Source organism: Gobius niger (assembly GCF_951799975.1).
Source record: "Gobius niger genome assembly, chromosome: 6".
NCBI lineage: Eukaryota > Metazoa > Chordata > Actinopteri > Gobiiformes > Gobiidae > Gobius > Gobius niger.
In genome coordinates, this window is record NC_136857.1 from 39,579,652 (window position 1) to 39,605,214 (window position 25,563).

Consider the following 25,563-nt stretch of genomic DNA (forward strand, 5'->3'; position numbering starts at 1 on the left):
GGGGAGGGGGGAGAGTAGAGGAAAGAGGAGGAGGAGGAAAGAGGAGAGAGAGGAAAGAGGAGGGAGAGGAGAGGAAAGAGGAGGAGAGGAAAGAGGAGGAGAGGAAAGAGGAGGGAGAGGAGAGGAAAGAGGAGGAGAGGAAAGAGGAGGAGAGGAAAGAGGAGGGAGAGGAGAGGAAAGAGGAGGAGAGGAAAGAGGAGGAGAGGAAAGAGGAAAGAGGAGGAGAAGAAAGAGGAGGGAGAGGAGAGGAAAGAGGAGGGAGAGGAAAGAGGAGGGAGAGGAGAGGAAAGAGGAGGGAGTGGAAAGAGGAGGAGAGGAAAGAGAAGGAGAGAGAGGAAAGAGGAGAGAGAGGAAAGAGGAGGAGAGGAAAGAGGAGGAGAGGAAAGAGGAGAGAGAGGAAAGAGGAGGGAGAGGAGAGGAAAGAGGAGGAGGAGGAGAGGAAAGAGGAGGAGGAGGAGAGGAAAGAGGAGGAGGAGGAGAGGAAAGAGAAGGAGAGAGAGGAAAGAGGAGGAGGGAGGAGGGAGAGGAAAGAGGAGGAGAGGAGAGGAAAGAGGAGGAGGAGGAGAGGAAAGAGAAGGAGAGAGAGGAAAGAGGAGGAGGGAGGAGGGAGAGGAAAGAGGAGAGAGAGGAAAGAGGAGGAGAGGAGGAGGAGGAGAGGAAAGAGAAGGAGAGAGAGGAAAGAGGAGGAGGGAGGAGGGAGAGGAAAGAGGAGGAGAGGAGAGGAAAGAGGAGGAGGAGGAGAGGAAAGAGAAGGAGAGAGAGGAAAGAGGAGGAGGGAGGAGGGAGAGGAAAGAGGAGAGAGAGGAAAGAGGAGGAGAGGAGAGGAAAGAGGAGGAGAGGAAAGAGGAGGAGGAGGAAAGAGGAGGGAGAGGAGAGGAGAGGGGAGGGGGGAGAGTAGAGGAAAGAGGAGGAGGAGGAGAGGGGAGAGGAGAGGAAAGAGGAGGAGGAGGAAAGAGGAGGGGAGAGGAAGGAGGAGAGGAAAGAGGAGGGAGAGGAGAGGAGGAGGTTAGGTAGAGGGACGAGGGAGGATAAGAGAGAGGGGGGAGGAGGGGAGAGGAAGGAGGAGGGAGGGGTGGGGAGGGAGAGGAAAGTGGAGGGAGAGGAAAGAGGAGGAAGGAGAGGAGAGAGGAGGAGGGAGAGGAAAGAGGAGAGAGAGGAAAGAGGAGGAGAGGAAAGAGGAGGAGGAGGAAAGAGGAGGGAGAGGAGAGGAAAGAGGAGGGGTAGAGGGAGGATAAGAGAGAGAGGGGGAGGAGAGGAAAGAGGGGGAGGAGAGGAAAGAGGGGGAGGAGAGGAAAGAGGGGGAGTGGTGCAGACAGAGGAGGGAGTGGCTTCAGCCTGAGTCCCGGAATCATCGCTCTGCAGCCTCACACCTGAGTCTCACCTGGACCGGACCACAGCAGGACCACAGCAGGACCACAGCAGGACCACACCTGGACTCACACCTGGACAAACAGCTGGACTCACCATGGGGGTCTCCGGGTCCTCACTCCTCGACGAGACCAAGACCGCCTTCATCACAGGTACAAACAAACCGTCTCTGCTCTGACTCACCTTCACCTCTAACCCCGCGGTACAAGTGTGTTTCCTCTACTTTGACTTTACCCAAATCTACAAGGCCAGAGCAACGCCTCATTTGAAAGCTAAGACCTACAAACCTCGTCTAGCAGACCTTTTACCTTTGCATTTTCGTCTCATATGTATACGTTTAATGTCAAGAATCTTTTACATTCGTGGATTTTCTTCACATGTTGTTTATAACTTTGTGGAGAATACAAATATCCTGGCTGTAAAGTGATATATTTGCGTCTCAGAAACATAAATAAGAGTTTGTAAAGATAAAACTCTCCAGCCTGGTCTAAACCCCGGGCGTCTCCGCAGAGAGAGAGAGAGAACCTGAAATCTGATCCTGGCTGAACTCGTCCGTCCTGTTCTCCCTCAGACTGTCAGGCCGATGCTTTTATTGTGACAGGGCCGTGGCTCGTTGCCGCGGTAACGCTCCAGGCCGCCATGACCTGGAATAATCCTGCGGCGAAGAATCACCTTTTATATCTGTCGACCGAGTCTGAATGTGTTTTAGAGCAGATTTAATGATAAGTTATTACTTTATAACACGTGTAATAACACATGAGTCTGACTGACTTTCCCCCAAATCTAAAAGCCTTCACCTCTTACCAAAACCGAGTGCATCTATGGATACAGGCCTGTGTAACGCCTCATTTGAAAGCTAAGACCCACACAATTGATATTTTTCCTCGTGTTGTTGTTGTGTTGTGTCACCCTTTTTTTTTCCAATTTTTGTCACATTTTTGTCATTTTTTTGTTGAGTTTTTGTCACATTTTGTTGAGTTTTTGTTGAGTTTTTGTCATTTTTTTGTTGAGTTTTTGTCATTTTTTTGTTGAGTTTTTGTCATTTTTTTGTTGAGTTTTTGTTGAGTTTTTGTCATTTTTTTGTTGAGTTTTTGTCATTTTTTTGTTGAGTTTTTGTCATTTTTTTGTTGAGTTTTTGTCACATTTTTGTTGAGTTTTTGTCATTTTTTTGTTGAGTTTTTGTCATTTTTTTGTTGAGTTTTTGTCATTTTTTTGTTGAGTTTTTGTCATTTTTTTGTTGAGTTTTTGTCATTTTTTTGTTGAGTTTTTGTCATTTTTTTGTTGAGTTTTTGTCATTTTTTTGTTGAGTTTTTGTCATTTTTTTGTTGAGTTTTTGTCATTTTTTGTTGAGTTTTTGTCACATTTTTTTGTTAAGTTTTTTTCATTTTTTTGTTGAGTTTTTGTCATTTTTTTGTTAAGTTTTTGTCATTTTTTTGTTAAGTTTTTGTCATTTTTTGTTAAGTTTTTGTCATTTTTTTGTTGAGTTTTTGTCATTTTTTTGTTAAGTTTTTGTCTTTTTTTTTTAAGTTTTTGTCATTTTTTGTTGAGTTTTTGTCATTTTTTTGTTGAGTTTTTGTCACATTTTTTTAAATTTTTGTCATTTTTTTGTTGAGTTTTTGTCATTTTTTTGTTAAGTTTTTGTCTTTTTTTTTTAAGTTTTTGTCATTTTTTGTTGAGTTTTTGTCATTTTTTTGTTGAGTTTTTGTCACATTTTTTTAAATTTTTGTCATTTTTTTGTTGCGTTTACTTCCTTGTTTTCTCCTCATTTTTTGTGGCTGTTTTGGTGCTTTTCTCCCATGAAGCTTTTCGATTGGGGTAAAGCTGAACTGGAGAAAATGTGCTCCGTTCAGGTGGGAGTTAAGAGCTTAAATGAGCAACGATGCAGCAACAACGCGATTTCAAATGAGGCGTTACTCTGGCCTATCGGCTTTAGATTTGGGTAAAGCCGAACTGGAGATGAGGTGTTTGATTAAGGCCGGGGGTCAGAGGTTAAGATTTGATCAAACAGAGAAAAAACAAAGAAGGAAAGTCACTTTAGTTTAACCCTTAATCACACCCAAGCACCAGGACTTTTGTTTTAACTCCTACATTTTTAAAGCCAGTTTAGTGAAACTTCCTCAGGGGGTGGATTTTTTGCTGATCTAAAATAATTTGATGTGATTTGGATTTTTACCTCATTGTAAACACTCATGAATAAAACACTCACGTTAAGGAGCTTCAACACAAAAATGTGCTTGAAACTTTAGAGCTATAACTCCGTGAAGGAACAATATTGTGTTTTTTTTTTTTATTGTGAAGGTCTGACTCTCCTCTTTCCAGACATATGAAAATAACTTAGAGAACAAGAGGAGACGTCAACCTCCAAATAAAAATAAATGTTTTATAAAAATATTGTTCCTTCATTTTTTTTATATCTCTAAAGTGAAAAGCACATGTTTGTGTGGAAGCTCCCACAACAACATGTTGAACTAAAATCGCTGCTACATAAACACATTTTAACTTAGAAACCAATCCTTCAGGTCAAATGTCACAGACCTCAGGCCACATCAGCCAGACCAGACATTTACCATTTTAGATTTGAAATGCAAAACCATTGACTAGTAACCTTTGGGCAGAGAGTTGGCATTTAAAGGGTTAAAAATGTTAAAAAGATATGTTTTTATATATATGGAAAGAAGAGAGTCAGCCCTTCAAAATAAAAAAAAAGTTTTAAAAAATATAGTTCCGTCATTGAGTTATAGCTCTCTAAAGTTGCGAGCACATGTTTGTGTGGAAGCTCCTTAACGTGAGTTTTTTAAGGTGTTGTTAAGGGTTAATCGCCTTCATCACAGCTCCCTCTGGAGGTTCTCTCTGTGGAGTTCTCCCCGTGTCTGCGTAGGTTTCCTCCGGGTTTCCCCCCAAAACATGTACAATAGGCCAGGATGAGTGCAGTGAGTGGTGGTGGTGGTGGTGGGAGGGGCCGATGGCACGGACTGGTTGCCTCACTCCAGTCAGTCTACCCCAGGGCAGCCAGAGCTGTGGGAGGATGTGTTAGTGAGGGGGCGCTGAGGGACAAAATGTGCCCCCAAAATACTTTTCCTGTGCATAAATCCTGTTTATTAACCTCTTAACTCCCGCCTGAACGGAGCACATTTTCTCCAGTTCAGCTTTACCCAAATCCTGTAGGCCAGTGTAACGCCTCATCTGAAAGACCGACAAAACTAAATGGATCTTTTTCCTCAAGTCAGATTTTTTTCCATCACTTTTTTTGTCGGGCAGTCGACACATTTCTGTCAAATGTTCGTGACTTTTTTGTCACTTTTTCGTCAAATTATTCACATTTTTTGCTAAATTCTTATCACTTTTTCGTCCATTTCTTCTAAATTTTGCGTCAATTTTTTCTGAATTTTTCTTCAAATTTTTGTCCATTTTTGGTCCATTTTTGTACATTTTTTGTCACTTTTTCGGCCATTTTTTCCTCAATTTTTTCTCAATTTTTTCTCAATTTTTCGTAAAATCTTTCTCACTTTTTGGTCAAGTTTTTGTCCATTTTTGTCACTTTTTCGTCAAATTATTTCCTTTTTTTTGTCAAATTCTTATCACTTTTTCGTCCTTTTTTTTCTCACTTTTTCGTCCAATTTTTCTCACTTTTTTGTCAAATTTTTGTCCATTTTTATCATTTTTTGTCACTTTTTCATCAATGTTTTCTCACTTTTTTCACATCCTCATCCTTGTTTTCATCTCAGTTTTGTTGCTATTTTCACACCTTGTTTCCAGAAGCTTTTGGATTGGGGTAAAGCTGGAGAAAATGTGCTTGGTTCACTTTAACCTGTTTACCTCCGGTTTTGTTGCGCCGTCGCTGCTTTTATGTCGTATTTAGTGTCGTTTTTGTTGCTTTTTTGAGCCTCTGTTCTTTCTTTCTCACCGCTCATTCATGTCGTTGTTTCCACTTTATTCTTGTGTTTTCCCCACACTCGTCACTGGGGGTCAAAGGTTAAGGTGAGTTTAACCTTTGACCTCTGTCCGCCGTCTCCTCAGGAATGCAGATGTTTCTGTGATGACGTGACTTTTGTTTCCCGCCTGAGGAAACCGTGAGTCAGACGGATAAAAGCACCTTCCCTTTAAATCAGCGCCTTTAACACATCATCACCCGCTCATTAGCTAACGGCTAAACACGCCCTGTCGCCGTGGAAACAGACTCGCATAAAACAATGGGATCAATGTTGTCACTGAACACATGAAACAGAAGAGTCCAGATGTTTATGTTTCCTGATGTGAGCGCCCCCTGCCGATATTCGGCCGATTTTTCCCATTACTTATAATGGGGCTTCCGCAAATTGATATTTTTCTGCAAGTTTTTCCAAATTTTCTGCAATTTCTGCAGTTTGTGCTTGTTCAGGTTCCACAACTTGTCAGTTTTCAGAAAAAATTAGAGTTCTGCAGTTTTCCAGTTTTTTTCTACGGGCTTGGGAATTCTGCCATTGATTTGTATGGGGAATTCTGCCCATTCATTTTAATAGGATTTCTGATACAGTGAAGTCTGTGAGTGATTTAAACAGTTTATACAATGTCAAGAGTTTCTGCAATTTCAACAGTTTTTACAGTTTCTGCAACAAAATAGGGATTTTTGCAATTACAACACAATTATGCAACTTAATAGAGATTTTCACAATAAAAGCACTTTAATGCAACTTAATAGAGATTTTCACAATAATAGCACTTTAATGCAACTTAATAGAGATTTTCACAATAATAGCACTTTAATGCAACTTAATAGGGATTTTCACATGTAAAGCAGTATTATGCAACTAAATGAGGATTTTCACAATAAAAGCACTCTTATGCAATTATGAATCTTTTCACAATTTTTATGCAATTTTTGAAATTTCTGCATTAGTAGCCTAGGATTCCGCAGTTTTTTCTAGTTTTTTCTAGTTATTCCTCTTCCATCTTTTTCCCGATTTTCTCCAGCTTTCAGCACCTTCATGCTTTGTGCAATTTATGCAAGTTATGCATCAAAATGTTCCGCATGTTGAGGAGAAGGTGCTGTTACTTTTGGGACTTCTGCAACTTACGTTTTTTCCGCAATCGGCCAAAATGTCGGAGATTTTTCCCATTGACTTATAATGGGGCTGCCGCAAATCCATGCTTTTCTGCACTTTTTTCTGCATTTTATGCAATTTCTGCACTTTGTGCATGTTCAGCTTCTGCAACTTGTGGGTTTTGAGAAAAAATTGTCCTTCTGCAGTTTTCCAGTTTTTTTATACGGGAGTTTGAAATGTTTGCATTGGTGTGTATGTGGGGAATCCAGCCAATGGGGAAACTCCGCCTTTCAGCCATTTGTGCTTCTGCCAATCAAGCACTGAGGCCATTTCAACAGTTTGACCAGTTTATGGAATATAAAAGTTTATGCAATATTAACGATTTATGCAAATTAACCACTTTATGCATTTTAAAGTGTTTATGCAACTTAAGAGTTTATGCCATTTAGGATTTATGAATTTTAAAGAGTTTATTCCATTTACATAATTTATGCAAATTAACCCATTCATGCATTTTACCACTTTATGCAGTTTATACAGTTTACGCAACATGACATTTTAAGCATTTTACCAGTTTATGCAAATTAGATTATGCAAATTAAGCAATTTATGCAATTTGAAGAGTTTATGCAATTTCTGCATTCGCTTCCCGCAATTCCGCAGTCAATCGCAATGGCACAGCCATTGCATTTCTAGTTTCCATTAAGATGAGCTCAGACCAGTGAGTTTCTGGTAGAAATATTTCCATAGAGGAGACGTTTATGTTTGTGAGGATCAGGGAGTTTGTCTTGAAACTAAAGGCTAATTTAACCTCTTAACTCCCGCCTGAACCGAGAGGATCTTTTTCCTCACGTCATCACTTTTTTTTTTTTTCATTTTTGTCCCTTTTTGGTCACTTTTGTTTTTTGTTTTTTTTGTGTCCATTTTTTATCACATTTTAGTAATTTTTTTGTCAATTTTTTATCACATTTTTGTCATGTTTTTTTTTTTTTTCATTTTTTCGTCAATTTTTTTTATCACATTGTCATTTTTTGTCATTTTTTTGTCACATTTTTGTGACATTTTTGCCACATTTCCATCATTGTTTTCGTCGAGAAAATGTGCTCGGTTCAGGTGGGAGTTAAGGGGTTAATGCTTTACACAACTTGAAATAGTGCCTTTATATATATATTTTTTATAGCATGTTAGCCTTTAGCTTCAAGACAAACTCTCAATCCTTCATGATCACAGGCGTCTCTGATCTGAACTCGTTACATCATGATTTAAACACACAGTAAATGATCATCTACCGGGAACTCACCGCCCACAACATAATCTTTAGACAATATGATTTTTATTCCAGGAAAAGAAAACAGACAGGAAGTCCAGGCGCTCACACCTTCAGGTCAGAGGAACTAGCATAGCCACACCGTGCAACAAGCCAATAAAGAATCCAAATGAATGAAATTTAAACCCTGTAAAGATCAGACTCTCCGCCTCTGACTGGATTATTCTGACTCAGTTTTATAATCTTTATTACACCATGGTGTGGGTGATACTGGATTCTGATTGGCTGGTGCATTATTTTGGTATAACCGCACACGTAGTCCGGTAGTTAAATCACTGGGATGTGACTCCGCTGTGGCGTCGCCATAGCAACGCATGACACAGCTGAACCAGATAAAGGCGTAATTATGAGATGGATTTAGTGTTTGCTAAATGTTTGTAGAGGAGAGTGAGCAGCTAGGTTAGCTACTGTTAATAACATATGAGCTTTACATTTCTATTGGAAACGGTTAAGGCTGTTCATCATTTTCAGGCGAACATAAAATGATCCTGCATTGAAGCATCTTTGTCTGGATTAGTAAAGTCAAACATAAAAGTTTGAGTTGGGGGGGCCCAGGTGTGAGCGACTCCACCGCAGCTGTTTCCATAAACAGTTGAGCTGGTTGAGCTAGCTAGCTTTAGCTTCAGGTTAAACCTTGTAAAAGGTAAATAAGTGGTGCCCACGAGTGCCGCATATCGGTGTTTCCTTCCAGGGAAAAGTGTTTCCGGGTTAGTCCTGTTGTGTTGTGATTCTGTGCTGATGTTGTGTCGTTGAGCCTGACTGAGATCCTCGTAATAGCTGCGGAGAATGACTCGCTCTGAGACCAGCCTTCAGTGACCGGCTAATAACCCACACAAAATAGTCCCGTAGTCTGGCAGATTTAGTGACTTTAGTCAATGAAAAACACATTTATTATAAATGTTAGGTTTGTGGGACCCTGGTATAAGCGGATTAAACAACGAGGAGCCGCGTTAGACGTTATAATGCAGGAGGAACAACACTGTGTCGGGCGTTAGAACCGGCTAATGCAGCTCCCAGGTGTTTAGTCCTTACTTATGTTATTCCTGTTCCAGAGCTGAACAAAACAGACTAAAGGATTTGGCCTGATGTTTATAATGATGTTATAACCGTGTGTTGTATCGAACACGCTAATGCTGAGCTCACTGTGTCCACATGTGTGTGTAGTGTGATCCTCGTCCTGTAGTGTGATCCTCGTCCTGTAGTGTGATGTTTGTAGTGTGATCCTCGCCCTGTAGTTCACAGCTCTGTAACTCGGCCACAGACTCTTCAGGAAAGTCTGTCTGGATTAAGTGACTCAGAGAAAGTGTTGTTGAGACAGTGAAGGGGGCGTGGCCTCAGCGGTCAGGGGGCGTGGCCTCTGCTGTCGTACCTGTGGCTCGTGTCTGAGGGCGTGTCCCTGAACATACCGCACATAGCAGTCAGTGAACGCACCGCCTCACACAGGACCTGTTTGTGCGGCTCTCAGTCGCCCGGGGCAACAGGCGGTCTCTGTTTCTTCAGTCATTCTTCATTACATTGTTATTATTCACGGGATTCACGGCTCTTTTCAGGAGCCGAGTCAAAAGAGCGGCTCTTTGTAGCCTCTGAAGCCCCGCCTTCTCTTTAACATCTCCTGTGAGGGTTTTCTTCCGCTTTACCCAAATCTAAAGCTTCTGGAGCTCACAGCTACAGGTGTAACGCCTCATTTGAAAGCTAAGACCCCCTGACTGAAGCCCCACAGGAACACAGCTCTTTCCTCCAGACTGGCTTTACCCAAATCTACAACACAAGAAAAACACAGAAACCTGCTGGAAAAGCAACAACAACAAAGCGACTAAAGTCACACGACAAAACCACAAAAAGTGACAATAACACAATTTTCAGAACATTTTCCTCATATTTATGTTGAATCTCTAACTAACCTGAACCGAGAGGATCTTTTCCTTTTTTTTCCATCATTTTTTGTTGGGTGTTCAACTCATTTTTGTAACTTTTTTTGTCAAATTTGTGTCATTTTTTGCTACATTAAAAAAAAAAAATCGTCACATTTTATCAAATTTTTGTCATTTTTTTGTCATTTAAAAAAAAAAAATGTGTTGAATTTTTATCACATTTTTGCCTTTTTTTTGGTCATTTTTTGTCACATTTTTGTCATTTTTTCGTCTATTTAAAAAAAAAAAAAGTCATTTTTTTTATCAATTTTTTTTTTTTTTTGTCACATTTCCATCACTGTTTTTGTCTCAGTTTTGTTGCTATTTCTCACCTTTTTTCCAGAAGCTTTTGGATTGGGGTAAAGCCAAACTGGAGAAAATGTGCTCGGTTCAGGTGGGAGTTAAGGGGTTAAGATACAAACACATGTTTCTGCATTAGTTCTAAAATCGTCCTTGTGTTTTGTTCATTTTTCTTCTGAATGTTAGATGTTCTCGTCTCTGATGGAGAGTTTCAAAAGTGTTAAATGTTTCCTGCAGGTTCGTTCAGTCTCACTAAGTGCTTTCACTTCCCGAGTTTTGCATCTGCTTCTGGATTTGAATATTCAGCTTTTTCCTCCTTGACTTTAAACAAAGTGTAACTCGAGTCGTGTTTGTGTGAAAACATGAGGAAGCTCCTCCTGGAACCTGTCAGCAGGGGCGTAGCACCAAATTGTGGGCCCGGGGTACAAACTATCTTGGTGGACCCCCCCCCATTTTTGTGCAAAATTCTGTGTAGCAACCATTGTATTTTAGCCCCGTTGTGTTCAGTTCTTATAGCATCAATTATGAGGAAACTTAGAAGGTACAGTACAGAACGCTTTCTGCAGCATTTTTGAGGGCCCCTACCCTGCTCTGGGCCCTGGGTACTCAGCACCCTTTACCCCCCCAGTCCGACGCCCCTGCCTGTCAGTGTTTGTGAATGAGTAAGCGTGTCTTACATGTACAGGTGAGTGGGCGGAGCTTAAACAGGCGTGTGTTTCCAGGTGAGGCGGAGGCGGAGCTGTCCAGGTTCACTCCGTTTTATCGCCGTCAGTTTTCTGTGGCTCGATTCGCTCAGGCTCAGCAGGACCTGGAGCAGAAGCAGGAGGCCACGTTCCAGCTGCTCAAACAGAAGGTCAGTCCCACGCTAGTACTACTACTGCAAATACTGCAAATACTACAAGTACTACAGATACTACAGCCCTGTGTGTCCGCCACAGCCGCCCCCTGAAGGCGGGGAGGTCCTGTACGAGGACGCCGTGCTGTACTTCGACGAGAGCAGGAAGTGGAGGGAGCGCTACGTCGTGGTGAGAGCCAATCACAGCCTGGAGCTGCACGACGGGCTGGAGGTGAGGAGGGGGAGGGGCCTGAGGGGGGGGAGGGGCCTGAGGGGGGAGGGGGGAGGGGCATGGGGGAGTCGATACCTGAAAAAATGTGATATCGGGTAAAAAAATATTTGATTCTGAACCAACACAGTTTTGGCTCTGACCGATTTAACCTCTGAACTCCCGCCTGAACCGAGAGGAACTTTTTCCTCACGTCATCGCATTTTTTGGGGGGTATTCAGCTCATTTTTGTAACTTTTTAGTCATTTTTTAGTCCTTTTTTTGTCACATTTTATCATTTTTTTGTCAATTTTTTTGTCATTTTTTTGTCAAATTTTAATCAAATTTTTATCCAATTTTTGTCATTTTTTGTCATTTTTTCGTCCATTTTTTATCAAATTTTTATCATTTTTTTGTCATTTTTTGGTCATTTTTTGTAATTTTTTTGTCAAATTTTCATCAATTTTTTTTCACATTTTTGTCATTTCTTATGTCATTTTTTTGTCAATTTCTTGTGAGTTTTTGCCACTTTTTCATCCATTTTTCGTCACTTTTTCATCAATGTTTTCTCACTTTTTTGTCACATTTCCATCATTGTTTTCGTCTCAGTTTTGTTGCTCTTTTCTCACCTTTTTCCCAGAAGCTTTTGGATTGGGGTAAAGCCGAACTGGAGAAACTGTGCTCGGTTCAGGTGGGGGTTAAGGGGTTGAAAACGCCTGAAGCTCAGTGATAAATAGCTGGAGGAGGAGCAGAGACAGTGACAGGTGTGCACATGTGAGGGGGGGTCAGGGGCAGGTGTTGCAGGTTCCAGGATGTGATGATGTCATAGGTCCCAGTGGGGGCGGAGCCAGTTTTTCCTATTAACAGCGTTACACTTTCACAAGTCGTAGCTAAAAAGAAAGTGTATGAATTATAAAAATGATCATTAATATCAGTCCGTGGGTCCATGATCTATCTGTACAAAATGTGAAATATTATCAGAGCTCAAATGCCTGTTAAAGTACTCCAGAAATGTGTAAATACTGTCTTAGCAGAGCAGCCTTTAGGCCATAATCATAAAAGATTATCCATCTATAGGTAGAAACGACTTAAATCTACTTGAATTAGTTTGGTTTGGCCTTAGAGCAGATGAAAACTAACCCTGCCAATGGAACAAGCACAAGTTTTTTTCTTAATTCAGATTATTTTGTATAATTTCAAGTGAATAATAAATATTTTTTACAGTAAAACAGTGTTAATTTTGTCGACTAAAATATTGAGTCTTAATTTTAGTCAAAGTGATATTTGAGTCGACTAAAATCAGACTAAATAAAAATGAAAAGGAGAAACTAAAATCATCCAAACTTGTATTGAGCGTCTGAAAGAGCCTCAGATCATGTAAAGGATCAGCTCTGAGCTTTGTTCATGTGGAGCAGAAACATGAAGCAGAGGAACATTAAAAACTCAACAAAAATGTGACAAAAACTCAACCAAAAAGTGACAAAAATTCAACCAAAAATAAATATTTTTTACAGTAAAACAGTGTTAATGTCCTCGACTAAAATATTTAGTCTTAATTTTAGTCAAAGTGATATTTTTGTGACTAAAATTGGACAAAAACTAAAGGAAAAGTTTCTCATGAGACTAAAACTGTGACTAAAATGTCCAGATGTTTGAGTCGACTAAAATCAGACTAAATAAAAATGAAAAGGAGAGACTAAAATCATCCAAACTGCTACTGAGCGTCTGAAAGAGCCTCAGATCATGTTTAAAGGATCAGCTCTGAGCTTTGTTCATGTGGAGCAGAAACATGAAGCAGAGGAACAACATTAAACATGATTAGAATCAATATTATCAATGCAAAGTCGACTCAATTAGTCTGAAATTTAGTCGACTGAAACTAGACTAAAATGGAAAAGATTTTTTGACATTGAGGACCAGGGTTCTGTCGTGGCTGTGGTGAAGGGCAGTGTGGAGGACGGGTGTGATGTGGTTCATGTGTTTAACAAAACCATCGACTTTCCCAGAGTTTCCTGAAGGGGGCGCCGGCGAACCACAGGCTGCTGCCCACAGGGGGCGCCGTGCTGACCACAGAGGAGAGATACATGCAGCTGGTGGACCAGTGTTTCCCCGACGACGGCAGTGAGTCCCACACACACCTCCGCACTGTGAGGGAACATGCCATGACTCTGAAACCCCCGTTGTTCATGTTTTGTGTGGTTGCAGGCGTGAAGGAGGACTTCGCCCCCCCCTTGACCTCCATGCCGGGACAGTTTCCTGTTTACCTGCGGTTGCCGTATCGACGAGACTCGTATTTCTGCTTCAAACAACAACAACGACAGGAAAACTTCATCTCCGCACTCTGGGACTGTATCCGCCACCAGAACCAAGGTACTGCAATACTACTATTATAGTACTGCTATACTACTGATATACTACTGCTATACTACTGCTATACTACTACAAACTACTGCCATTACTACTAATACTAGCTTTCGTCTCCGCTGGGGGGAGGAGCCTGAGCTTGTGCGGGAGGTTGAGAGATACCGGCTGGATATCGGGCTCACCTCCACGCACAGCTTGGGTTCCGGATCCCAACTCCTGGAGAGAGGCTGGACTCTCCATGTTTCTGGAGTTGCCCGCGGGGAGAGGCGGCGGGCTGGGGTGGGTTTGCTCATATCCCCCCAGCTCAGCCGCCACGTGTTGGAGTTCACCCCGGTGGACGAGAGGGTCGCGTCCCTACGCCTTAGTGGTCGGGGTCTGACCTCCGGCCGCGTGTCTCGGACACTCGGGTGAAGAGAGGGGCGGAGCTGTCAACCGATCACCACCTGGTGGTGAGCTGGATCCGCTGGCAGGGGAGGAAGCCGGTCAGACCTGGCAGGCCCAAGCGTGTTGTGAGGGTCTGCTGGGAACGTCTGGTGGATCTCTCTGTCAGTGGGGTCTTCAACTCCCACCTCCGGAAGAGCTTCACCCAGATTCTGGGGGAGGCGGGGGACATGGAGTCCGAGTGGACTCTGTTCTCCTCCTCCATTGTCGATGCGGCTGCTCGTAGTTGTGGCCGTAAGGTCTCTGGTGCCTGTCGCGGCGGCAATCCCCGAACCCGGTGGTGGCGCCCGGAAGTAAGGGATGCCGTCAAGCTGAAGGAGGAGTCCTACCTGGCCTTGTTGGCTTGTGGGACTCCTGAGGCAGCTGAGAGGTACCGGCAGGCCAAGCTGCAGCTCGTGCGGTCACGGAGGCAAAAACTCGGGTCTGGGAGGAGTTCGGGGAGGCCATGGAGGAGGACTATCGGTCGGCCTCGAAGAGATTCTGGCAAACCATCCGGCGCCTCAGGAGGGGGAAGCCGTGCTTCACCAACACTGTGTACAGTGCGGGTGGGGGGCTGCTGACCTCGACTGGGGATGTCGTCGGGCGGTGGAAGGAGGACTTCGAGGACCTCCTCAATCCCGTCATCACGTCTTCCAATGAGGAAGCAGAGGCTGGGGACTCGGAGGTGGGCTCGCCCATCACCGGGGCTGAAGTCACCAAGGTGGTGAGAAAGCTCCTCGGTGGCTCCGGGGGTGGATGAGATTCGCCCTGAGTACCTTAAGTCTCTGGATGTTGTAGGACTGTCTTGGCTGACACGTCTCTGCAACATCGCGTGGCGGTCGGGGACAGCGCTCCTGGATTGGCAGACCGGGGTGGTGGTCCCTCTCTTTAAAAAGGGGGATCGGAGGGTGTGTTCCAATTACAGAGGAATCACCCTCCTCAGCCTCCCCGGTAAGGTCTACTCCAGGGTGCTGGAGAGGAGGATCCGGCCGATAGTTGAACCTCGGATCCAGGAGGAACAATGCGGTTTTCGTCCTGGTCGTGGCACACTGGACCAGCTCTATACACTTCATCGGGTGCTCGAGGGTTCGTGGGAGTTCACCCAACCAGTCCACATGTGTTTTGTGGATCTGGAGAAAGCGTTCGACCGCGTCCCTCGTGGTGCCCTGTGGGGGGTGCTCCGGGAGTATGGGGTCTGGGGCCCTCGTGGTGCCCTGTGGGGGGTGCTCCGGGAGTATGGGGTCCGGGGCCCTCGTGGTGCCCTGTGGGGGGTGCTCCGGGAGTATGGGGTCCGGGGCCCTCGTGGTGCCCTGTGGGGGGTGCTCCGGGAGTGTGGGGTCCGGGCCCTCTGCTAAGGGCTGTCCGTTCCCTGTATGAGCAGCAGGAGCTTGGTTCATTGCCGGCAGTAAGTCAGACCTGTTCCCGGTGCGTGTTGGTCTCCTCAGGGCTGCCCTTTGTCACCGGTTCTGTTCATTACTTTTATGGACAGAATTTCTCGGTGCAGCCAGGGGCCGGAGGGCGTCCGGTTTGGGAGCCTCAGAGTCTCATCTCTGCTGTTTGCAGATGATGTTGTTCTGTTGGACCTTCAGCTGCCCTGGGGCGGTTTGCAGCCGAGTGTGCAGCGGCCGGGATGAGGATCAGCACCTCCAAATCTGAGGCCATGGTTCCCCTTCCCCTCTTCAGGTCGGTGGGGAGTCCTTACCTCAAGTGGAGGAGGTCAAGTATCTCAGGTCTTGTTCTCAGTGAGGGACGGATGGAGCGTGAGATGGACAGACGGATCGGTGCAGCGTCAGCAGTGATGCGGTCGCTGTATCGGTCTGTCGTGGTGAAGAGGGAGCTGAGCCGGGGCAGAGCTCTCGATTTACCGATCGATCTACGTTCCCGCCCTCACCTATGGTCATGTGATCCTCACCTATGGTCATGTGACCCTCACCTATGGTCATGTGATCCTCACCTATGGTCATGTGACCCTCACCTATGGTCATGTGATCCTCACCTATGGTCATGTGACCCTCACCTATGGTCATGTGATCCTCACCTATGGTCATGTGATCCTCACCTATGGTCATGTGACCCTCACCTATGGTCATGTGACCCTCACCTATGGTCATGTGATCCTCACCTATGGTCATGTGATCCTCACCTATGGTCATGTGACCCTCACCTATGGTCATGTGATCCTCACCTATGGTCATGTGATCCTCACCTATGGTCATGTGACCCTCACCTATGGTCATGTGATCCTCACCTATGGTCATGTGATTTGGGTCATAATCGAAAGGACAAGATCGCGAATACAAGCGGCCGAAATGAGTTTCCTTCGCAGGGTGTCTGGGGGTGAGGAGCTCAGATACCCGAGAGGAGCTCGGAGTAGAGTCGCTGCTCCTTCACAGCTGAGGTGGCTCGGGCATCTGTTCCGGATGCCTCCTGGTCGCCTCCCGCGGGAGGTGTTCCAGGCATGTCCTAGTGGGACAAGGCCTCGTGGACCCAGGACACGGTGGTGGGACTATGTCTCCGAGCTGGCCTGGTGTGGCCTCGGGGTCAGAACAGCTGGAGGAGGTGTGGCCTCGGGGTCAGAACAGCTGGAGGAGGTGTGTGTGGATCGGGAAGTTTGGGCATCTCTGCTGAGGCTGCTGCCCCCACGACCCGGCCCCGGATAAAGAGAAGAACATGGATGGATATTGATGATGATATTGATGTTGTTGTTGTTCTTGTTGGTGATGATGATATTGATGATGGTGATGATGATGATGATGATATTGATGATGGTGATGATGATGATGATGATATTGATGATGGTGATGATGATGATGATGATGATGATATTGATGATGATGATGATGATGATGATGATGATGATGATGATGTTCCAGATTTCCTGAAGAAGAGTTCCTGTGAGGTGAAGTCTTTCCTCAAAGCCGTTCAGTTCTACAGAGACTCTCAGGGGAAACACGCGGCCTGGGACATGTTCATCGGCAGCGACGCACGGGTACGAGTACTAGTAATAATACTACTACAAATACTACTACTACAAACACTACTACTACAAATACTACTACTACAAATACTACTGCAAATACAAATACTACCACAGCGACTGTTAAACCACAATGATCCTATATGACAGATTTGAGCAAATAATTGCACTAAAGCAGGACAGAGTAACACTGATATACCACAGAGTAACACTGATATATAACAGATACTTCAGATACCTCAGAGGAATGTCCCTCAGAGATGTTCCTCTGAGGTGGAATCTCAAACAGCCGGTTCTTCCTCAGGCGTGAACTACATATACTATACTATATAACCTACGTACGTCCTGAAGAGCTGTATAATATATACACTGCTCACAAAAACTTAGGGCACACTCAGAAAACACATCCTAGATGTCAATCAATTCGATTTTTCGGATGAAAATCTTTATTCATAGTGTAGGGCAATGTGTTGAGAACAAAGTAACATAAGAATGATAAATGGAAATCAAATTCTAAGCCCCTGGAGGTCTGGATCCAAAATTATAGTCAAAATCAAAGTGACAAATCAGGTCACTGGTTGATCCAAATTCTGTAGAAATTCCTCCAAACGAGTCTGTATCATCCTCAGTCGTGTGTGTGGCCTCCACGTGCCTGAATGCACTCCCTACAACGCCTGGGCAGCTCCTGATGAGACCACAGATGTCCTCCTGAGGGATCTCCTCCCAGACCTGGATTACAGCATCAGTCAGCTCCTGGACAGTCTGTGGTGCGACGTGGCGTTGATGGATGGACCGAGACGTGCTCCCAGATGTGCTCTATTGGATTTAAGTCTGGGGAACGGGCAGGCCAGTCCAGAACATCAATACCTTCATCATGCAGGACCTGCTGACACACTCTTGCCACATGTGGCCTGGCATTATCAGGCATCAGAAGGAACCCAGGGCCCACAGCACCAGCATATGGTCTTACAATAGGTCTGAGGATCTCATCCCGGTCCCCAATGCCAGTCAGGGAACCTCTGGCTCGCACATGGAGGGCTGTGCGGCAGATAGCGGTCCTGCTGCCGGGTTGTTGACCTCGGTCGCCCCCCCCCAGGTCTCCTGGTGGACTGGCCTGTCTCCTGGTATCTCCTCCAGGCTCTGGACACTGCGCTGGGAGACACAGCAAACCTTCTTGCCACAGCACGAATGGACGTGCCATTTTGGATGAGCATCACTCCCTGAGCAGCTTCTGTGGGTTGTAGATGCTCCTCATGATGCCTCTAGTGGTGAGAACACTGGACAAATGCAAAAGTGTTCCAAAAATACGGTACAAAGGATGAAGACAGGGAAATGGTCTGTGGTTCCTCTTTTGGAGTGATCTTGCTAATTGCCGCTCATTTCCACCTGTGTCTGTTTAATTTCCACAACACCAAGTGAAACTGATTCACAATAAGCGTGGCTTCCTAACTGGACAGTCTGATATCCCAGAAATCTGACTGACTTACATTGTGTTGAGTGTGCCCTAAGTTTTTGTGAGCAGTGTATATATAACCTACACACGTCCTGAAGAGCCGTATATAAACATATATAACCTACACACGACCTGAAGAGCCGTATATAAACATATATAACCTACACACGACCTGAAGAGCCGTATATAAACATATATAACCTACGTACGTCCTGAAGAGCCGTATATAAACATATATAACCTACGTACGTCCTGAAGAGCCGTATATAAACATATATAACCTACACACGTCCTGAAGAGCCGTATATAAACATATATAACCTACACACGTCCTGAAGAGCCGTATATAAACATATATAACCTACACACGTCCTGAAGAGCCGTATATAAACATATATAACCTACGTACGTCCTGAAGAGCCGTATATAAACATATATAACCTACACACGTCCTGAAGAGCCGTATATAAACATATATAACCTACACACGTCCTGAAGAGCCGTATATAAACATATATAACCTACACACGTCCTGAAGAGCCGTATATAAACATATATAACCTACACACGTCCTGAAGAGCCGTATATAAACATATATAACCTACACACGACCTGAAGAGCCGTATATAAACATATATAACCTACACACGTCCTGAAGAGCCGTATATAAACATATATAACCTCCTCAGGTTCTGTCCAACGCGGTGATGGAGCGTCTGCTGCCGACGCTGCAGAAAGACCTGCTCCCCAAACTCAAGGCCAAGAAAACGGAGAAGAAGCTCGTGTGGTTCGCGGTGAGGTTCTCCTTCTGCTCTGACCTCCTCCTCCTCCTCTCCTCCTCCTCCTCCTCTGACCTCCACTGACCACCTCTGACCTCCTCCTCCTCTGACCTCTGTCCTCCTCTGACCTCCTCTGACCTCCTCTCCTCCTCCTCTCCTCCTCCTCTGACCTCCTCTCCTCCTCCTCTCCTCCTCCTCCTCCTGTGACCTCCTCTGACCTCTGACCTCCTCTCAGACGGTGGAGGCCGCCTACGTGCTGGTGCAGGAGCGTCTGCTGGAGCGCCTGTCGCAGCTGAAGGACGAGTGCAGGACCAGCCTGAGGAGACAGGAGGTTCTCATCCACTCGGACATGGACCAGATCCTGAGGAGCCGCGAGCAGCTGCAGGAGCGAGTGCGAGGTCAGGAGCGCTGTCTCTGTGTCCCTGTGTCCCTCACCTCCTCTCCTCCTCACCTCCTCATGTCCTCCTGCAGCCGCCGTGTCCCCCCAGGCCGAGCTCCTGGTCTCAGAGAAGGTCCGTCCGTTCCTGGCCTCCATGCTGGAGGACCTGATGGAGCCCGTGAGCCGCAGCTTCTCCCAGGGCCGAGAGCTGAGCGCGGGGCTGATGGAGAGCGTCACGGAGGAGGTGCTGCAGGACCAGGAGGAGCTCAAGAAGGTACTGACCCCCACGACGTGTCACCCTAAACTAAACCCTTATATTTGAAGAGTTACGTGGCGCTAGGCTAATGCTAGGCTAGTGCATGTCTATGGTATCAGCTAGCCTGCATTAAAAACAGTGTGACCCGCTCCACAGAGCACCTGAGTCACTTATAACACCAGACTAACCATATACATGTGTCCATAGAGTCATGTTTGGAATATAACTGACCTGCATCACATGAATGATTTTGAGGGACTATTTTCTAACAGATCACTCCGCCGCCGCGTAGCTTATACAACCACGAAGCTGATGCTGCTCAAATATAAGTTATTTTAAATGATTCTATGAACACAGACATGTATATGGTTAGTCTGGTGTTATCAGTGATTTGCCTCAGGTGCTCTGTGGAGCGGGTCACACTGTTTTTAATGCAGGCTAGCTGATACCATAGACACGCACTAGCCTAGCATTAGCCTAGCATTAGCCTAGCACTAGCCTAGCATTAGCCTAGCGCCACAAAACTCTTCAACTGCATGAATTCCCCAAAAAATATCTCCAGAAATTAGCAACACTGGATAACGAGGAAATGAGGCCCTATGTCAAACATCCTGAAACATCCCTTTAATTCGCTTCATTATTATATGCGAAGTGACCTTTTCGTGACCTTTCCTTACCGAAATATACTAAATTTAAATTCATTGCAAATGGAATATCATCCATTATATGGCCTTTTATTATACGGCTCTTCACAACGTAAGTAGAAGCTCCGTTGATTTGAATGGGATTTCCCAACGTTCTACCGGTCATTATTTTCTGATAAAGGACCTCTGAACAAAATAATGAAGCTGCCCATGGCAACGGAGTTGGTGTTTTCATATCACTCCGCGCATACGTAGTAGTGACACTATCTGTCCCGTCACTGAGAGAGAAGTCGGGGAATCGTGAGTCTGACTTTCAACTTACCCAGAGATTCACCACCATTCCTCCAACTGCACCTTCAACTAAGTAGCTAGGCTAGCTGCTAGCCTCGCTGCTTCTAGCCTAGCAAAACGTTGCCGAGCAACGCGCAAACTTTTGGGAACTATTTGTCGTGGAAGTCATTAAATAAACCTTTCGACCTTCATAAAAGTGTACGAAGTTTATGTTGTGTGTTCAGTTGCAAATGGCCGTATAATAAGCGGGATAATGTATAGAACGCTGGTCATTATCAGGAAAATAAGCACCGACAGGACGAACCGGTTCACCCTGAAGGTGACCAGCGTTCTATACATTATCCCTTACATAAATTGTACCTTCACCCGAGGACTCTGTCACCGGGTGGTTTCACATGTGTGTGATGTTCAGGATCTGAGTGTCCTGGGTCTCTGTCTTGGACATCTCTGATGGCCTGGGTGTTTCTCCTACAGCCTCATGTTTCCATAGTGATGAAGGTCGGGGAGGGTTAGTGTGTTTGTTTATTTCTTTGCTCCTGTGTCTCTGAGGAACACAGAGTTATTTATATTTAGTTTCTCTCTCCTGAAGGACACTGAGCTTCACCACAGAAGTCTCACACATCCAAAACTACTTTACATCTTCATTATTTTAGTTTTTAGGAATTTTTTGTTCCCAAATTCCTAATTTTCCAGTCATGTTGGATCAATTATATCTGGTCTCATGAAGCTTTTCTTTCCTGTTATTAGACATGACACAGTTTCATGTAGAAGAACACGTGTGTCACATGTGTTTTTCTCAGGTGTTTTATCTCAGGTAAAATCACCAGCGTTATAACAATAGTATATCAAAATAAATGTGCAATGTAAACTTTCTAAATGTCATTAGCATAGCAACAGCTCCGCCTCGTGGTTGTTGTGTGAACTACAGGTAGCTTCAGCTGTTGCACTGAGCAGGTCCCACAGAAATGAAGCGGCGGCTGAAGATCTGGTGAAGGACAGAGAGTGAAGGCTCAGATGTGACGGAGAAGGTTCAGAACATGAGACTGCAGGAAAACGAGCCTGTCCAAAGAGACCCGTCCTGTTCGTTTGAATGACATGTGGTGGTTCACATGTTGTATGATCATTTCAGGTTCTCCGCCCTCACGTGTTTCTGACCCTCTGACCCTCTGTCCCTGACCCTCTGTCCTCTGACCCTCTGTCCTCTGACCCTCTGACCCTCTGACCCTCTGTCCTCTGACCCTCTGACCCTCTGTCCCTGACCCTCTGTCCCTCTGACCCCCTGACCCTCTGACCCTCTGTCCCCCTGTCCCTCTGACCCCCTGACCCCCTGTCCCCCTGTCCCTCTGTCCTCTGACCCTCTGTCCTCTGACCCTCTGTCCCTCTGACCCTCTGACCCTCTGTCCCTGACCCTCTGTCCTCTGACCCTCTGTCCCTCTGACCCTCTGACCCTCTGTCCCTCTGACCCTCTGACCCTCTGTCCTCTGACCCTCTGTCCCTCTGACCCTCTGACCCCCTGTCCCTGACCCTCTGTCCTCTGACCCTCTGACCCTCTGTCCTCTGACCCTCTGTCCCTCTGACCCTCTGACCCTCTGTCCCTCTGACCCTCTGACCCTCTGTCCTCTGACCCTCTGTCCCTCTGACCCTCTGACCCCCTGTCCCTGACCCTCTGTCCTCTGACCCTCTGACCCTCTGTCCTCTGACCCTCTGTCCCTCTGACCCTCTGACCCTGACCCTCTGTCCTCTGACCCTCTGACCCCTGACCCTCTGTCCTCTGACCCTCTGTCCTCTGACCCTCTGACCCTCTGTCCTCTGACCCTCTGACCCTCTGTCCTCTGACCCTCTGTCCCTCTGACCCTCTGTCCCTGACCCTCTGTCCTCTGACCCTCTGTCCCTCTGACCCTCTGACCCTCTGTCCCTCTGACCCTCTGACCCTCTGTCCTCTAACCCTCTGTCCCTCTGACCCTCTGACCCCCTGTCCCTGACCCTCTGACCCTCTGTCCTCTGACCCTCTGTCCCTCTGACCCTCTGACCCTCTGTCCCTGACCCTCTGTCCTCTGACCCTCTGTCCCTCTGACCCTCTGACCCTCTGTCCCTGACCCTCTGTCCTCTGACCCTCTGTCCTCTGACCCTCTGTCCTCTGACCCTCTGACCCTCTGTCCTCTGACCCTCTGTCCCTCTGACCCTCTGACCCTCTGTCCCTGACCCTCTGTCCTCTGACCCTCTGTCCTCTGACCCTCTGTCCTCTGACCCTCTGTCCCTGACCCTCTGTCCTCTGACCCTCTGTCCCTCTGACCCTCTGACCCTCTGTCCCTGACCCTCTGTCCTCTGACCCTCTGTCCTCTGACCCTCTGTCCTCTGACCCTCTGACCCTCTGTCCTCTGACCCTCTGTCCCTCTGACCCTCTGACCCTCTGTCCCTGACCCTCTGTCCTCTGACCCTCTGTCCTCTGACCCTCTGACCCTCTGACCCCCTGTCCCTGACCCTCTGACCCTCTGTCCCTGACCCTCTGTCCTCTGACCCTCTGTCCTCTGACCCTCTGTCCTCTGACCCTCTGTCCTCTGACCCTCTGTCCCTGACCCTCTGTCCTCTGACCCTCTGTCCCTCTGACCCTCTGACCCTCTGTCCTCTGACCCTCTGTCCTCTGACCCTCTGTCCCTCTGACCCTCTGACCTCTGACCCTCTGTCCCTCTGACCCTCTGACCCTCTGTCCCTCTGACCCTCTGTCCTCTGACCCTCTGTCCCTGACCCTCTGTCCTCTGACCCTCTGTCCCTCTGACCCTCTGTCCCTGACCCTCTGTCCTCTGACCCTCTGTCCCTCTGACCCTCTGACCCTCTGTCCTCTGACCCTCTGTCCTCTGACCCTCTGTCCCTCTGACCCTCTGACCCTCTGTCCCTCTGACCCTCTGTCCTCTGACCCTCTGTCCCTCTGACCCTCTGACCCCCTGTCCCTGACCCTCTGTCCTCTGACCCTCTGACCCTCTGACCCTCTGTCCCTGACCCTCTGTCCTCTGACCCTCTGTCCTCTGACCCTCTGTCCCTCTGACCCTCTGACCCTGACCCTCTGTCCTCTGACCCTCTGACCCCCTGACCCTCTGTCCTCTGACCCTCTGTCCTCTGACCCTCTGACCCTCTGTCCTCTGACCCTCTGACCCTCTGTCCTCTGACCCTCTGTCCCTCTGACCCTCTGACCCTCTGTCCCTGACCCTCTGTCCTCTGACCCTCTGTCCCTCTGACCCTCTGACCCTCTGTCCCTCTGACCCTCTGACCCTCTGTCCTCTGACCCTCTGTCCCTCTGACCCTCTGACCCTCTGTCCCTGACCCTCTGACCCTCTGACCCTCTGTCCCTGACCCTCTGTCCTCTGACCCTCTGTCCTCTGACCCTCTGTCCTCTGACCCTCTGACCCTCTGTCCTCTGACCCTCTGTCCCTCTGACCCTCTGACCCTCTGTCCCTGACCCTCTGTCCTCTGACCCTCTGACCCTCTGACCCTCTGTCCCTCTGACCCTCTGACCCCCTGTCCCTGACCCTCTGACCCTCTGTCCCTCTGACCCTCTGTCCCTGACCCTCTGTCCTCTGACCCTCTGTCCTCTGACCCTCTGTCCTCTGACCCTCTGACCCTCTGTCCTCTGACCCTCTGTCCCTCTGACCCTCTGACCCTCTGTCCCTGACCCCCTGTCCTCTGACCCTCTGACCCTCTGTCCCTCTGACCCTCTGACCCCCTGTCCCTGACCCTCTGTCCTCTGACCCTCTGTCCTCTGACCCTCTGACCCTCTGTCCTCTGACCCTCTGTCCCTCTGACCCTCTGACCCTCTGTCCCTGACCCTCTGTCCTCTGACCCTCTGTCCTCTGACCCTCTGTCCCTGACCCTCTGTCCTCTGACCCTCTGTCCTCTGACCCTCTGTCCCTCTGACCCTCTGACCCTCTGTCCCTGACCCTCTGTCCTCTGACCCTCTGACCCTCTGTCCCTCTGACCCTCTGACCCTCTGTCCCTGACCCTCTGTCCTCTGACCCTCTGTCCCTCTGACCCTCTGTCCTCTGACCCTCTGTCCCTGACCCTCTGTCCTCTGACCCTCTGACCCTCTGACCCTCTGTCCTCTGACCCTCTGTCCCTGACCCTCTGACCCTCTGACCCTCTGTCCTCTGACCCTCTGTCCTCTGACCCTCTGACCCTCTGTCCTCTGACCCTCTGTCCCTCTGACCCTCTGACCCTCTGTCCTCTGACCCTCTGTCCTCTGACCCTCTGTCCTCTGACCCTCTGACCCTCTGTCCTCTGACCCTCTGTCCCTCTGACCCTCTGTCCCTCTGACCCTCTGACCCTCTGTCCCTGACCCTCTGTCCCTCTGACCCTCTGACCCTCTGACCCTCTGTCCCTGACCCTCTGTCCTCTGACCCTCTGTCCCTCTGTCCCTCTGACCCTCTGACCCTCTGTCCTCTGACCCTCTGTCCCTCTGACCCTCTGACCCTCTGTCCTCTGACCCTCTGTCCCTCTGACCCTCTGACCCTCTGTCCTCTGACCCTCTGACCCTCTGTCCTCTGACCCTCTGTCCCTCTGACCCTCTGTCCTCTGACCCTCTGTCCCTGACCCTCTGACCCTCTGACCCTCTGTCCTCTGACCCTCTGACCCTCTGTCCTCTGACCCTCTGACCCTCTGACCCTCTGTCCTCTGACCCTCTGACCCTCTGACCCTCTGTCCCTCTGACCCTGACCCTCTGTCCTCTGACCCTCTGTCCTCTGACCCTCTGTCCTCTGACCCTCTGACCCTCTGACCCTCTGACCCTCTGTCCTCTGACCCTCTGACCCTCTGACCCTCTGTCCTCTGACCCTCTGTCCTCTGACCCTCTGACCCTCTGTCCTCTGACCCTCTGACCCTCTGACCCTCTGACCCTCTGTCCTCTGACCCTCTGACCCTCTGACCCTCTGACCCTCTGACCCTCTGTCCTCTGACCCTCTGTCCTCTGACCCTCTGTCCTCTGACCCTCTGACCCTCTGACCCTCTGTCCTCTGACCCTCTGTCCTCAGACCCTCTGTCCCT

At 47.5% G+C, this 25,563-nt stretch overlaps 2 protein-coding genes across 2 annotated transcripts in view; one reads left to right on the forward strand and one right to left on the reverse strand.

Annotated features, from left to right (window-relative positions):
- LOC306964895 (interferon-induced very large GTPase 1-like) overlaps positions 1-25,563 on the reverse strand; it is a 470,425-nt gene that overhangs the window by 120,859 nt on the left and 324,003 nt on the right. The window lies entirely within an intron of this gene.
- Positions 1,466-25,563, forward strand: part of LOC306964353 (protein Niban 1-like) — a gene marked incomplete at its 5' end in the record, with an annotated part of 31,074 nt that continues 6,976 nt past the window's right edge. The window contains 9 exons of the mRNA XM_079558345.1: positions 1,466-1,520; positions 10,649-10,779; positions 10,865-10,993; positions 12,976-13,090; positions 13,175-13,339; positions 16,627-16,742; positions 18,873-18,977; positions 19,198-19,360; positions 19,434-19,615. Coding sequence (XP_079414471.1) covers positions 1,466-1,520; positions 10,649-10,779; positions 10,865-10,993; positions 12,976-13,090; positions 13,175-13,339; positions 16,627-16,742; positions 18,873-18,977; positions 19,198-19,360; positions 19,434-19,615 — 1,161 coding nt within the window. The remainder of the gene's footprint in view (positions 1,521-10,648; positions 10,780-10,864; positions 10,994-12,975; positions 13,091-13,174; positions 13,340-16,626; positions 16,743-18,872; positions 18,978-19,197; positions 19,361-19,433; positions 19,616-25,563) is intronic.